This window comes from Dama dama, chromosome 30, assembly GCF_033118175.1.
Source record: "Dama dama isolate Ldn47 chromosome 30, ASM3311817v1, whole genome shotgun sequence".
Classification (NCBI taxonomy): Eukaryota; Metazoa; Chordata; class Mammalia; order Artiodactyla; family Cervidae; genus Dama; species Dama dama.
In genome coordinates this window covers 37,050,274-37,063,905 of record NC_083710.1, presented here as the reverse complement: position 1 = coordinate 37,063,905, position 13,632 = coordinate 37,050,274, and the positions used below count along the sequence as shown (strand labels likewise).

At 43.9% G+C, this 13,632-nt stretch overlaps 1 protein-coding gene across 2 annotated transcripts in view; it reads left to right on the top strand.

The window, feature by feature from the left end:
* Positions 1-13,632, top strand: part of LOC133049456 (phospholipid-transporting ATPase IB) — a 458,918-nt gene that overhangs the window by 89,568 nt on the left and 355,718 nt on the right. For both annotated transcript variants that reach the window (XM_061133472.1, XM_061133471.1), the window contains 8 exons: positions 2,169-2,268; positions 2,705-2,803; positions 3,602-3,647; positions 4,313-4,353; positions 7,742-7,815; positions 10,812-10,881; positions 12,169-12,296; positions 13,497-13,608. In XM_061133472.1, the coding sequence (XP_060989455.1) occupies positions 2,169-2,268; positions 2,705-2,803; positions 3,602-3,647; positions 4,313-4,353; positions 7,742-7,815; positions 10,812-10,881; positions 12,169-12,296; positions 13,497-13,608 (670 nt within the window). The remainder of the gene's footprint in view (positions 1-2,168; positions 2,269-2,704; positions 2,804-3,601; positions 3,648-4,312; positions 4,354-7,741; positions 7,816-10,811; positions 10,882-12,168; positions 12,297-13,496; positions 13,609-13,632) is intronic.

Below are 13,632 nucleotides of genomic sequence, written 5' to 3'. Positions count from 1 at the left end.
GAGGTAACAAAAGATACCTTTATCTCTCTCTCTCAACACTGTGGCAGTCCCCAGGGTTTTGGGAGCTCTGTGCCAGAAACTGGGATGAAAACCAAATACATGTTTCTTGTGATGAAGGACAATATCACAGCACCTTACGCAGAAGAAGGCTAAAGATAACTCAAGGATGATGGTAATCACCGTATAATGAAACCCCAGGCTGTGGTCCTAGGTCTTCCCTGAGGCAGTGGCCACAGATGGCCCACGGAGCCGCTGCTCAGCTCCATCAGGTGGCCTCTGGCTGCTGTGCTGTTTGACTTGTCTGCTTTCATGTTTCCTTCTGTCCTCCCAGGTTTGGTCACTGTCGGGTCTTTAAGGACACGGTCTTAAGGACCTGTGCCTCAGGTGGCCTGTCTTCTGAGCCCTTGGCTCTTCTGTCTGGTGCTTCTAACTGAGGTGTATTTTCAGTTCAGTTCAGTCATGTCCAACTCTTTGTGACCCCATGGACTGCAGAATGCCAGGCTTCCCTGTCCATCACCAACTCCCGGAACTTGCTCAAACTCATGTCCATCAAGTCGGTGGTGCCATCCAACCATCTCATCCTCTGTCGTTCCCTTCTCCTCCTGCTTTCAATCTTTCCCAGCATCACAGTCTTTTCTAATGAGTCAGTTCTTCGCATCAGGTGGCCAAAGTATTGGAGTTGCGGCTTCAGCATCAGTGTATTTTAAACCTAGAAAATCTCTCGAGACTGTACCTCAGATAAGAGTTGGCTTCAGAAGGTGAGCTAGGACTCAGGCAGGTACTTTTATGGATGAGCCTTTGAGCAGCTAAAGGAGGCATGGTTAATTTTATCCCTCAGATCTCTAGTTCAGGCCTTTTCATTATTTCATGGTTCATTGATTATCTGCTACGTGCCAGGAATACATGAAGTCAAAGTTGTTTAAAAAAAAATTCAACTGAGTAAATTTTAAAGATCTTACTGGCTTTATTCAATGATTCATGAGTTGGGCAGCATTCCATTGAGCAGATAGAAAGGAGCTCTGAAGAGCCGTGCAAAGTGGAAGACTTTTATAAGCAGATAGGAGCAGGCAAAGAGGCTGCTAGCAAAGAACAGGTTGCTGGGGACAAGGTCACCTTCCTTTGGGGGGACAGCATGGGGGTCTGTCAGGCAGATTACTCCCGAGTGCTCGGCAGGTGACTCCAGACTGGTTGAGAATACATTCCTGAGAGAGGCTGAAACTCATCCGTTAGATCTGGCATTGAGTCTTGGTTTGGAGATGTGGGCTGAGCACTAGTGACTCCATTTTGGGTCTGTTAGTTCTTTTTTTTTTTTTAGTAAAGAAAATAATCTTATTATTCCCAGAGTCTATTCTGGGAGTAGATAAATATAATACAAAGCAAAGCAGAGACTGTGTAACAGAGGTGTAAACGCCACACTATGACTTGGGGGAAGAGCCTTCGAATTGGACCAGACTTCATGGAAGGGTAAGATGGGTAGGACCATTTAGTCCTGGAGACACCACATGGAAGCGCAGGACATTGGCCGTGGAAGCTGGAATGTGAATGAACGTGGCTGACTGAAGGGTGTGTGGAAGTGGGGTAAAGTGTCTGTGGTGAGTGCCCAGAGAGGTACATTAAACAGCCAACTATGCACCTGTTACCATGTTCAGCAGAGTTGACTTTCTACATTGAATCAGCAACTGTGTAATGAGAATTCTAGTGCATCGCCAATCCCAGGGTGATAATTCTCCCTTGATTGTGAGTTTCTCAGTTGATGCTTCACCTCTCTGTGTTCATATCTTACTGCGTTGGGAACATGTGCCTCTTTCTGTTTTGTGACCTTTGACACATGCCTTTATCTTTAAAAACATCATTTGCACACTCACTCTGTTCACAGCCCGAGGCTCCCAGAAGGTGGGTTCATGTCCCTGCTTACACCGTGTGGCAATAATCAAACACATATCCATCAAAGTCTGAAAGCCGAGATCACATCAGAAGATTTTCTTAGGAAAGGTGTCTTTTTACACAATGAAGCTTCGTAGGAGCAGGCCAGCACAGCAATGTTCTTCTTATCCTGAGTTTTGAAATATTTTGTTCTTACAGTTACTCGTGTAATTTTGGAATCTTTGTTTTCATTGTGTAGAATTTCTGTCTATACCTGATAGCAGTGTTGTCCCTTGCCCTCACAGTACGGCCAAGTACAGCGTGGTGACGTTTCTACCTCGATTCTTGTATGAGCAGATCAGGAGAGCTGCCAATGCCTTCTTCCTCTTCATTGCCTTATTACAGGTGACGTTTATTTAAAATTCATAGCTTTAATTGCATGCAAAATAAGCTCTTGTTGAAAGGTCACTTAACTGAGAAAGTGTTATCATACTTGATGAAATTTGCTTCCTTCATCCAGTCACTGTTTGCATGAATGCGATATTTGCATAAAGGTAGAGTTCTTTAGGTGTTTGCTTAAGGGAATTGCAGTTGTGAAAAGAGGCATTGAAATATGATTGTGGGGTCCCACTTTAACCCTATTTTTGTTCCAAACACAGAGATGTCAGATAAAATTTTAAAGACATGTAACACACTTAGCTAGATTTTAAAATAAGGTAATCACTTTGCAACAGAAAAGGAACAGAACTACAGAAGAGTGAGGAATGAGCGCTGTATTTTCTTTTTCGTGGAGAGGATTGTAATGTGCCCAGTCCCTACTTGTGGTCTTTTTATCTTACAGCAAATTCCAGATGTATCTCCAACAGGAAGATACACCACCCTGGTGCCATTGATCATTATTTTAACCATCGCAGGCATCAAAGAGATTGTAGAAGATTTTGTAAGTTTTTGCTTTCGGCTAATAACAACACTGTATTGACTGTAACTTACAACTTCCTTGTTGCTTTGGAGTCTTTCAGGCAGAAAAATTGGTCTGTAGGCTAACCAGCCTCTCAAGGCTTGTGATGGTATTTTGGGGAAGAAAAGGTGCACACACAATGTCTGAAATACCCATACAGTGGGACAGAAGTAGTTCAGTCTGTGTTGACTGATGTCAGGTTGTCTAGGGTAGCAGCACTGAGGTTATTTTTACAAGACTCTTCTCCCTCTCATCCTTGTGTCAGTGTCCCCAAGTTCACTGGCTCATACTCTCCTCTGTTTTCTGTCTTCTTTTCAGGTTCTCTCTTCTCCCCTTCCTCTCTGTCTGTCTCCCCCTCTCTCTCATACGTGCACACACATTTTTTCTGGAAATAGATAAATGAATCAATGCAATATAAATCAAAGCCAAAGTACTTTATCCATAAAGTTCTTTATTAATAAAATGAACTCCATTGTTTGTTGGTAATCATGTAGAATAATTCTTTTTGTTCAATCTAAAATAATCTAGGAGTAAAAGTTTTATGCTTCAAAGTGCTTGTTCCTTGCTATAGCCAAAATGTAGGCATTTAAACCTCATTTATTGTTACTGTGTTAGCCTCTGAATTTAGTGAGTGACCTTGTCCATCGAACTGAATTTTAGGACATTAGTGTTCCTGCCAGTTGCCTTCTTTGTCCTGTTTTTGCCCAGTCTTATTGTTCGCTGTTTCAGTTATTCATTTGAAACTTTTGAAACTAACATCTTTCTTCCTTTCTGTAACAGAAGCGACATAAGGCAGACAATGCAGTTAACAAAAAGAAAACCATAGGTAAGATTCCAGGCTGACTCACTTTTTCTGCTAGAAAACTTAAGAACAAGACTTGCACTTAAGGAATTTTAAATTGGTAATTAACGGTGTTGAGATAAATTGAGGGAAGTAATCTATAAAATACATTAAAAATAGCAAAATGACAGATGAGTCCAACAGAAGATGAGTCCTGGTAGTTAAGATTTAAACAGGATTTGTGTAAATTTAAGAAAAGATGGTAGTTTTCAGGAGCGAGACATACTTTGTGTCCGTAAAAAGTCAAAGCATTCATACTCTGGCTTTGTAATTGCTCCCTACCTCTGTCTACTTATTCTAGCATTTCTAGAACAGTAGCTCTGTATTATTAGGGGCTGCATATGTGCTTTGGTAAAATCTTCTAGCAGCACAGTGATGTACTTTACTTCATATGGGCTAAATATGCATAGATGTAACTTCCTTGCATATACATGTATTTATGTGTGTTCATTGCTGAATATATGGTATGTAAGTACCCTGATGGGGCTCTGTTTTGGGGAGTGGTGGTGTTACACCTTTATGTCTAAGGATATGGTATATTGGAATTAATCAGTGGAATTTTAAAAGAAGCCTTTTGGAGTTTGGAAAGCTGATTTTATTCTGATTATCACCAGTATTAACCAATACATTGTTTTGTTTTTCTTTTTCAGTGTTAAGGAATGGTATGTGGCAAACCATTGTGTGGAAAGAGGTAAAGACTGATTTTATTTTTTTAAATTTATGTATTTTAATTGGAGGATAATTACTTTACAATATTGTGATGGCAGATATGCCAGAAAGCACTGTCTTGGAGACTTGTAATTAATTGTTACTGTAGATTTTGGAATACAGTTTGTGTTAAGACACAAGCCATGTCCATTTCAGGTAAGTGTGGCAGTGTGGTTTTCCCCTGAGACTCCCCTAGAACGGGTGTGTGTATCCTTTGTTCCTGGATCTTCTAGGTGTTCCCCCATGTCGGCTCAGAGCTGGGAAATTCATTGCTCTTGATGGATGTTTCTGAAAATTCACAGCATTTTCTAGTTTCTAAACCCAGTTCAAGAAACATTTTCCTCTGGTCTTCTGTTGCTATCTTAGTGTCAGTTCAATTTTTTTAAGATTTTTTTTTTTTTTTAACTTTTGAGATTCTCGCTTCTGACATTTTTGGTGGAAAGGGTTTGGGACTGATTAGCACTAAATTTGAAGTGATGGAGTCAGGGTTTGGAATCGTCTTGTGTTGGTCCTGAGGCTGAGAGTTGTTGATGCTTTTAGCTTTACAAGAGCAAGAAGGCTCTGCATCCACACGCCTGGAGGTTGGGGTTGGCAGGGCTTGAGAACGGCCTGGTGATTTGGTTGTTGCTAGTGAGAAATAGAAGACTGAGAAAGGATCTGCTGTGCCATCTGGGTATTTCATGTCTACTAAAGTTGGCTTTTTCAGGGAGTGTCTGTTGTGACTGGAGCTTAACGGTCACAAGATGTTCTTGGAGTGTGACTCATGATTCCAAGATGCAAAGCTGAATATCTTCATTTCAGAAGAAGACTGTCTTTTAGAAGGTGACTTGTAATAGTTTCTCTTGCTAAGCATTTAATAAGCAACGTTTCAAAATGTCTCTATAACCTTGTGAGTCTCCAGGATGCCCGAGATGTGGTAATGCAGCCTTCATTGTAGTTCTTTTCTTTTAACTTTGTTGCTGGCGATCATTAAGCCCCCTGGTAGAGTTACCTGATAGCCCCTTAACCTGGTAGGCACCCAGAGGTCCTGTCCTGTAAATACTAACTGATCTCACTTGGATCTCATTAAGAAGTGGGATGGCCTTCCGTCAAGTGGTTGGAAATTCTTGCCTCCACAGAGGGTGGCAATGCTCCCAGTACTAGAGAAACTCGAAAACCTCCCAGGCACTGAGGAATGGCTTTTCTGTCCCCAAAGTCCCTGCTGCCACTCCCCACCTGCTCTCGGGAAAGGCAGTCATCCTGGCCAGAGTGGAGAATTATTTGAATTTGAGATCTCCCGACACTGCTTGAAATTGGAGCGATGAGCTCAGAACTTTGGATCTAGGAGCAGACGGATTCAGATTCCTAAATCTCATTAACTGTTTCCCACACACGTTTGCTGAGAGAGGAGAAAAAACAAAACAAATACCTGTTATATGCTTTGCCACATGCATTTTTATTTCAGTTAAAAATGCATTGTGCTTATTTAATTGGATCTCTTAGCATGGACCAGACTTCCCAGGTGGTGCTAGTGGTAAAGAACCTGCCTGCCAATGCAGGTTAGATGTAACAGACATGGGTTTGATCCCTGGGTAGGGAAGATCCCCTGGAGGAGGGCATGGCAACCCACTCCAGTATTCTTACCTGGAGAATTCCATGGACAGAGGGGCCTGGCGGGCTGCAGTCCATGGGGTTTCACAGAGTCAGATACGACTGAGCAACTTAGCATGAAGCATGAAGAGCATGGACCAGAGGCAGTCTTAGGCGCTGAAATGCAGATAAGAATTAAGCCTGGCACCTGCCCTTGGAGGGGTTTTAAGTGGTCAGGCTTCAGCTGGCACCCCAGTTGCCTGTCGGGCTGGTCCTGGACCCCTCTCTCAGACCCTTTGATCCAGCAACTCCAGGCTGGGGCCTCAGAATTTGCATTTTTAAGAGTTCCTCGGTGAGGTTGATGCTGTTGGTCTGGGGATCCCACTCCAGAATCACAGGTGTAGTGGAAGTGATGGGCAGGTAAACAGGATGCTGTGTGGACACTGAGCCCTGGGGTGAGGCCTGCTTCAGATGCCCGGGGCCGTCAGGGAGGGACACGTGGTCTGGACCCACCGGTTCAGGCAGGGAAGGCTTGCTTCACAGATGCTGCAGTGAAGAGCTAACTGGGCAAAATTAGAGGTGGGTGGAGAGCCAGTGCATCCGCAGAGCCGCTCAGAGCGAGGCTGAGAAGGTGTGAGAGGACAGGTGATGAGAGGTTCGGTGATGTGCGGGGGGCGGTGGGTCAGGCGTGGGGAGCTGGCTGCCTCGTGGGTCCCCAAGCAACGCGACTCGAGCCCGAGACTTGTAAGCTGGAGTTGGCCCTTCTGGTTCTTCAGCTGCAGCAGAAGCTTCAGGGGCATCTCTGTGACCCTGGCTCTTCGGCGGGACCTTCTTCTGCGCTTATTCAGAACTGTGAGCAGCCCTGTGAGGCAAGAGGGGATTCAGGGACCGATGGGGGGGGGGCCCTTTCCCTCCTTAAGAAACCTTCCTCTAGGTAGTCTTATACACGTAAGGGACGACCACACATAAGAACACCAGATAGAACACTATTTTCAAATGAAATTCCAAATAAGTAGTTTCTCATATATGAAAGACTTCTTAGTACTTTTTTTTTTAATCTAAGAAGCATTACTACCCCATTAGCAAAGACAAGGGAAAGCCATAATTTCTCTGTCCTCCCACTTTGAACTAAAAAAAAAAAAAAAAAAATTCATGGCCTTTTTTCTTTTGAAAACGTGAGTAATTTTCCTTTCTAGTTTTTTCCGTAACTAATTGCTTCTGATTTTCTTCTGTGTAATTAAACTATTCACATAAAATGTTTTTACATTAAGAAAACATTTTCAGTTTTTGTAAGTACTTTTGCTTGTGCTGGTTGTCAAAATATAGGTGTGTGTCATCTTTGACTTCATTATGGGATCTCCTATAATTATTTGCCTTTCTTTTGCCTTTAAATTGGATATAAATGTCAAATGTTTACACGCACAGGGAAGGGGTATCCCTGGGGAAGGGGGATTGATCCAGGCAGGCTCTGGATCTGTGCCCTTAGCCACTCGCCCGGCTGTCCACAGCCATGGGGATGGACATGTGTGTGTTTGTAAGTGGATGAATAGCTGTGGGAAGGTGAGACCTTGATCGTTTTGACTCATCTCTCTTCTCCTGCTCCTGCATTCAGCATCATTGTAAAAAGGCAGTATTACCATTCGTCTGTATTGAAATGTTTTTATTCTTGTCGAGGAAAAGAATTTGAGCTTCTCTGCCTTAAACATCATGGCACAGTTACACAGTAATTTTTCCTCCAAACGTTTAGCCACTTTGCGCTTTCTTGTCTCTCATGCGTCTGTGTCCTTGTCCCCGGGTTCTAGGTGGCCGTGGGAGACATCGTCAAGGTCGTCAACGGGCAGTACCTCCCAGCAGACGTGGTCCTGCTCTCCTCCAGGTCAGGTGGGCTCGAGGGCACGGCTTTGGAGTCGGAGTTGAGAACAGTAGGCTGTCGCCAGGTGCCTGGAGAGGACTCCGGTCGCCTTCCGCCCACCCCCGGGTCACCACCCCCCAGGCTCCTCCTCTTTTACTCCTTTGCGTTGTCCTGCCTTCACCTTGTCCTTTTTCCTGAACTTTTCTGTTTTTTGACTCGTTTTCATCTCATGTCTGTCCTGGGCTGTTACTTATTGGTAGGGAAACGTTTCAGAGCAGTGGAGTGATGTGTTGAGTAGCGTCCAGGTCACAGAGTCTCTGAAACTTGAGGACCAGCTCTGATGGAGGGTCCAGCCCAGCAGCCTTCCCCAGAATCCAGGCCTCCCTTCACCAGAGGTTCAGCGACCACAGGCATTTCTCATCATCCATGTGACTTGCAGATGGTCCATATTTTGCCCCTTTTCTGTCCAAGCATCATTGCCTTGTTTTCTAGGTAGTTTGTGTCACAGAGGTGTCATCACCAAGGGGCATAAATGATAGACATCTCAGTCCTTGACTTTCCCCTGGATGATACATAAAAATATCTGTCAGAGAAGAAAAGCCCAAATCAGGATAAGAATACACTTGAACTTGAGCTCAAGGTTAAACTAGATGCCGTACTGATGTGCTGCTGGGAATCAGCTGTCATACTGGGTGTGTGTGATTTGAGCGCAGACAGACTTTCTTTTATGGGGCCGAATCACTCATTTTGTCAGATTTTAAGCCTTAGCACGGATTTTCCCCTTGAGATAAAAAGCTTAGTAAAAGCACCCCAGGCCTGTAGAGAGGGAAGAGCACTGTATACACTGGGGCAGGGCTCATGTTTGTCCCTAATGATCAGTAACCAAGGAACTCTCAGAAATAGTAAAACGTTGATCACTTGATGGTTTGGTTTATGAGGGCTGGATGTGACCCTCAGAAAGCCTGGTTTGAAGGCAGCGTGTCTGAGCAGACGTCGCGTTTCCCATATGCTCGTTGGCATTTGTGCCAAGCCACCTGCTGAGCCCGTTATCCCATCTCATCTTCCTGCCAACCCTAGACATCCCTACTTGGTCCATGAGAAAACAAGGGATGCAGAGGGGACGAGGGACAGCTTACAGAGCCCACCCCACCAGGAAGGGCAGCACAGGAGACTGTACGTGGCCGGTGGTCACAGCATCTGTTCTCTTAACCCGAACTCTGCTGCCTGGACCTGAATATCCGAAGTTGGGGCATCATCTCTGCCATGCTTACGTTTCTTCTTTGAATTTTCTGTCCTTGAAATTAGGTGTTTTGATTAAAAAGTTGCCTGTAGACATAGTAAAAACTGTAGAAAGAAGAAGCCTGCAATCCCCTGCCTTGGTTTCTCACCTCCTCTGGCCATGATCTTCAGATGCCGTGTGTGCAGGCCTGATCCAGGCAGCTCTTGTGGTCAAGGGCAAGTCAGCCTCTGCTGGAGTCCAGCCCCGGCAGGTCCAGGAATACCTAAGAGATGAGTGGCGTTGGCGAGAAGTGCACAGACTCTGGTTGCAGTGCAAGAACTCATCTACTTTATTTCTTAACAGCTCAGATTATATAGAATTATTTTTCTTGCCTCCCCCTTACCATCACCCCATGTTACATCAGATGTTGGTTTCATACTCCCGTCAACATTTTCCCTCATATCTTTCCCAATGACTTCATCTGGAACAATCCCGATTACAGGTTTTTACCTTGAATGTCCCGTACATAGTCTTCTTGCCTCAATGGCCTAACATTTTCACTCTGACAAAAACAATGTTCCATAGATTCCAGATATAGTATGAATTCTTTGGACAATAAAACAATACATGGGAAGGGTTACAAAAAACATGTTTGACATTTCTGAGAAGAACCCTGACATTTTTCTTTACTTGAGACCACAAAACCTCAATCTACGATGTGGTGACCACAAAACACCTCTAAAGCAGCAAAAATACCTCTATTAATAGTGAGGTAACCGCAGTGAGGCTGGTTAATATAAATCTTCTATACTATTGAAATCCTATGCTACATATTTCTAATTCTACAAAAATACCCATAATATTCTATGTTTATTAAGGGAATGGAAACAGTGGACAAATAGCAGCACTGAAATAGCAAAAATGAAAACCCTCTTGACCAAAGAACATTAGCCTATCGTACATCTACTTATGAATCTAAATGCCTCTACTCTTTTCTAATCTAGAACATTATAATCTTCTAAGTAAGCAGCCAAACTATGCCTGTGGCCTTTTCCTTTTTGGCTTGGTACGGTGCTTATGGTCATGTCTTGGGCTGAAGCAATCATGAGCATTTCTATACAGTGGAAAACTACACTGACCAAATCCATGGCTACATACCATCCTTTCATACATATTTGTCCAACGAGGAGGATCTGTGAGATATCTAAATAAACCTTTCATTCCTGGTTGCTCATAAGGCTCTCAGTGACCTGGAGGCATGGTGGGTCTAGGCTTTGGGGGAGAATTCCTGATAGGCTTGGGCTGTTCCGGGGAGGCCTGATTACTACATATTACATTTCCAAGATTTAGAAGAAAGCACAACAGTAAGACAGAAAGAGAAAGGGGACAAACTGGGTCCCCGGGGCGACCTCGAGGGGAAGAGCTGCCTTGCAGGTTCCTCTCTCGTCTCGTGACCTTGTCATGGCCTGGGCGCGTCCCGGCGGCTCCCAACAGGCCTCGACTTTCAAGGTCACCTGAGCCCACTGGGCCGGTCTTAGCTGGGGCATCCTGTGCTTCTGTTCATCCTCCATCACTTCTGCCCACATGGGGTCAGGCGCTGTTGCGTGGGGTCTTTGTGGGCGGATCACTGGACTGGAGTGTCCGTCTGTCTTCCCAGCCAGTCACTGCTCCCGCGGTGGTCGATTCTGACACCCCTGTGGGGGTCCGTCAGCAGAGTGTCAGTGGTGGAGGCTCTGTGAGCCGTGAAGTGCCGGAGTGGACCTCATTCAACTTGGCTGTTTTGTTTTTTCTCTCTCCTTAGTGAACCTCAGGCAATGTGTTACGTTGAAACAGCCAACCTGGACGGGGAGACGAACCTTAAAATACGTCAGGTAACGTGGCCCTTTACCACCCTCATCATCATAGAGCCCAGATTGTAAAGGTGCTTCCCACAGGTTAACCGTCGGTGCTGTTTCCAGTGGGAACAAAATGTTCTGTCACAAAAGGTTATGCCTTCACCCTGATGGGATCCGTGAGAAGAGCACGGTCAGGGGAGGGATTCCTTGGGAGTGGTGACAAAACTAAAGCAAGTGGGCTTCCTCAGAGCACAGGCCACACAGGGAGCCATGTCTTGATTTATATCTTACTGGACTTTCCACCTGGTCGGGTGGGAGGAAAGGGATCCTGGGAGAGGCCGTGGGCAGCAAGTGCAGTGGACAGAGGATCCAGATGATCTCCGGGTGCCTCACTGGACTCTGTTGTTTTCATGGAGATTCTAATTCTAGAGAGTAGTATATTAGATTTCCAGTGTACAAAATGTCCATGCCTAACATAAAGCTATTCTTACCATATATTTCAATTCTTGAATGGAGATTAGTCTTTGATAGAAGAGTTTTAAGTCTCAATAAACAATGATTCATATTGACACTTCAGTTTTCTGCGGTACCAAGCTGAATTTGATGCTTCTGTCCACATAGTTTTCATTTCTGTGTTAGATATTTGGCATAGACATTTTATTTTTCTCATTAGAGAAGAGTTACAGGGCATTAGACATCACAGTGTATTAAAGGGGCACTTTATTCTGTGTTTATGGTCTTGTCAGGATACTGCTAGTGAAGGATGCTTTCTGTAAGGTGTTTTGGTGTGCTAATTATCATACGGAAGCTCCAATACTTGGCCACCTGATGCGAAAAACTGACTCAGTGGAAAAGACCTTGATGCTGGGCAAGATTGAAGGCTGGAGGGAAAGGGGACGACAGAGGATGAGATGGTTGGATAGTATCAATGACTCAATGGACATGAGTTTGAGCAAACTCTGGGAGATACTGAAGGACAGGGAAGACTGATGTACTGCCGTCTATGGGGTCTCAGAGAGTCAGACAGGACTTAGTGACTGAACAACAACAAATTATGACTTTAGTATGACTGTGTCAGCACAGTAGTAGAGTCTTGACTTCCTGCTTTGTTGAATTTTTTTGAACCTTTTCTATTCGGTTGCTGTGGCCAAAGCCACCTATGATCCATCCTGAGGGGTTGATACGTTTGAGGACCCCCCTGTCCCAAAACTATTCCATTTTAGTTGATTCAGGCTTCCCTTTGGATTAACAGTAGGGGTGCTGCGTGTCGTTCCTAAGCCTGGAAGGTTGTGTTCAGTTTCCTGTTGGGGTTGAACGTTTTAGGGTTTGAGTCACACTGCGGACATGCAGACGAGGGAGGTGCTCATGAAGTTGTCCGGGACCATAGAGTGCGAAGGGCCCAATCGCCACCTCTACGACTTCACCGGGAACTTGAACTTGGATGGGAAAAGGTACCGCTTCCTCTTGTCTTAGTGGTTTTTATTTTAATCTTTAACGTGACTTAAGAATTATATATAGGAGCTTTGGGAAATATCAGTTTGTCTTCTGGCTTCATAATGTTTTAAAACAGATTTCTCCATGTTGAGCTTTTTTCAAAACACCATTTTAATCAATTTAAGGCTTCCTTGAAATTTAAGGAAAGACCTGATTTTTGGCAAGAAAATGTCACAAGGGTCTGAAATGAGGTTCACAAAACTGGCCTGGTGTGTCTATCTGTGTGTATTACCCATCAGGTAAAAGACTAACTGGTTTTGAGTGCATGAAATTGTGCAGAAAAGCAGAAGAGAGGTGTCTGAAGTGTATAAAGGCTAACAGCTATTAGAGAAACATCCTTTTTATTTATCTTTTTGCTTTCTTCTAAGTAGTCTGTGCTTTTAGCAAGTTAAATGAAAGGAACAACTGTCCTTCCATTAGAATGTTCACTGCCCTGTTGTCTATATTCTGTCATCCTTGTCCTCTTGGCACTTGTTTTATCATTTGAGTCATTTTTTGTCATTACGTTGGGGTGCAGTGTCTCTCCTCTGCTCATCTTTCATCATCATGCCTCTTACTAGCACTGCCCCCCTTCATATTTGAACAGACCCAAAGGGAAGGACTCAGCTGTAGGAATCGACCTAAGATAACTCTGACAACTCTAAGTGTGACAGCTTTCTTGGTTTCATGCAGTCCACAGAGCAATTCTGTAGACTATCTTTTTAAATTTCTAAATTTTCACTCAGGCTTTTATTTAATGAAGTCATCTTTGACAGATCTGATAGTATAGCTTTGGTGTTTTTTTTTTTTTTTCTTATAATCTATAAACCAACTTTCCCAAATGAATAAACTTCTGGTTATCTTAGCAAGTTCGTTTTTCGATATTGAGTTTCCTAATAGAGTTATAAGAGACAATATTTCCTCTTAATGTTTTAAAGGAAAAAAAAAAAAGAAACCTTTTCTGTGTTGATGAATGGATGAGGTCAGCCTTTCTGTGTGGGTCTCTTTCGGGGTAGATTAAGCCAGTGGTAACCTTTATGGCTCCTGTGTCCCAGTGAAATAGTCCGAATGTGACTAAAGGAAACACTTCATTTATTGTGGGTTTTTGTTTAAGGGGAAAGCTCATGCTCATTTTTTTTGAACTCTCATTGAATATAAATGTTGTTTCTTGTTTTTAGCCCCGTTGCCCTTGGGCCGGACCAGATCTTATTGAGAGGCACACAGCTTAGAAACACTCAGTGGGGCTTTGGCATAGTTGTTTACACTGGACATGACACCAAGCTCATGCAGGTAAAACATTTCTGTGCTGAGAAA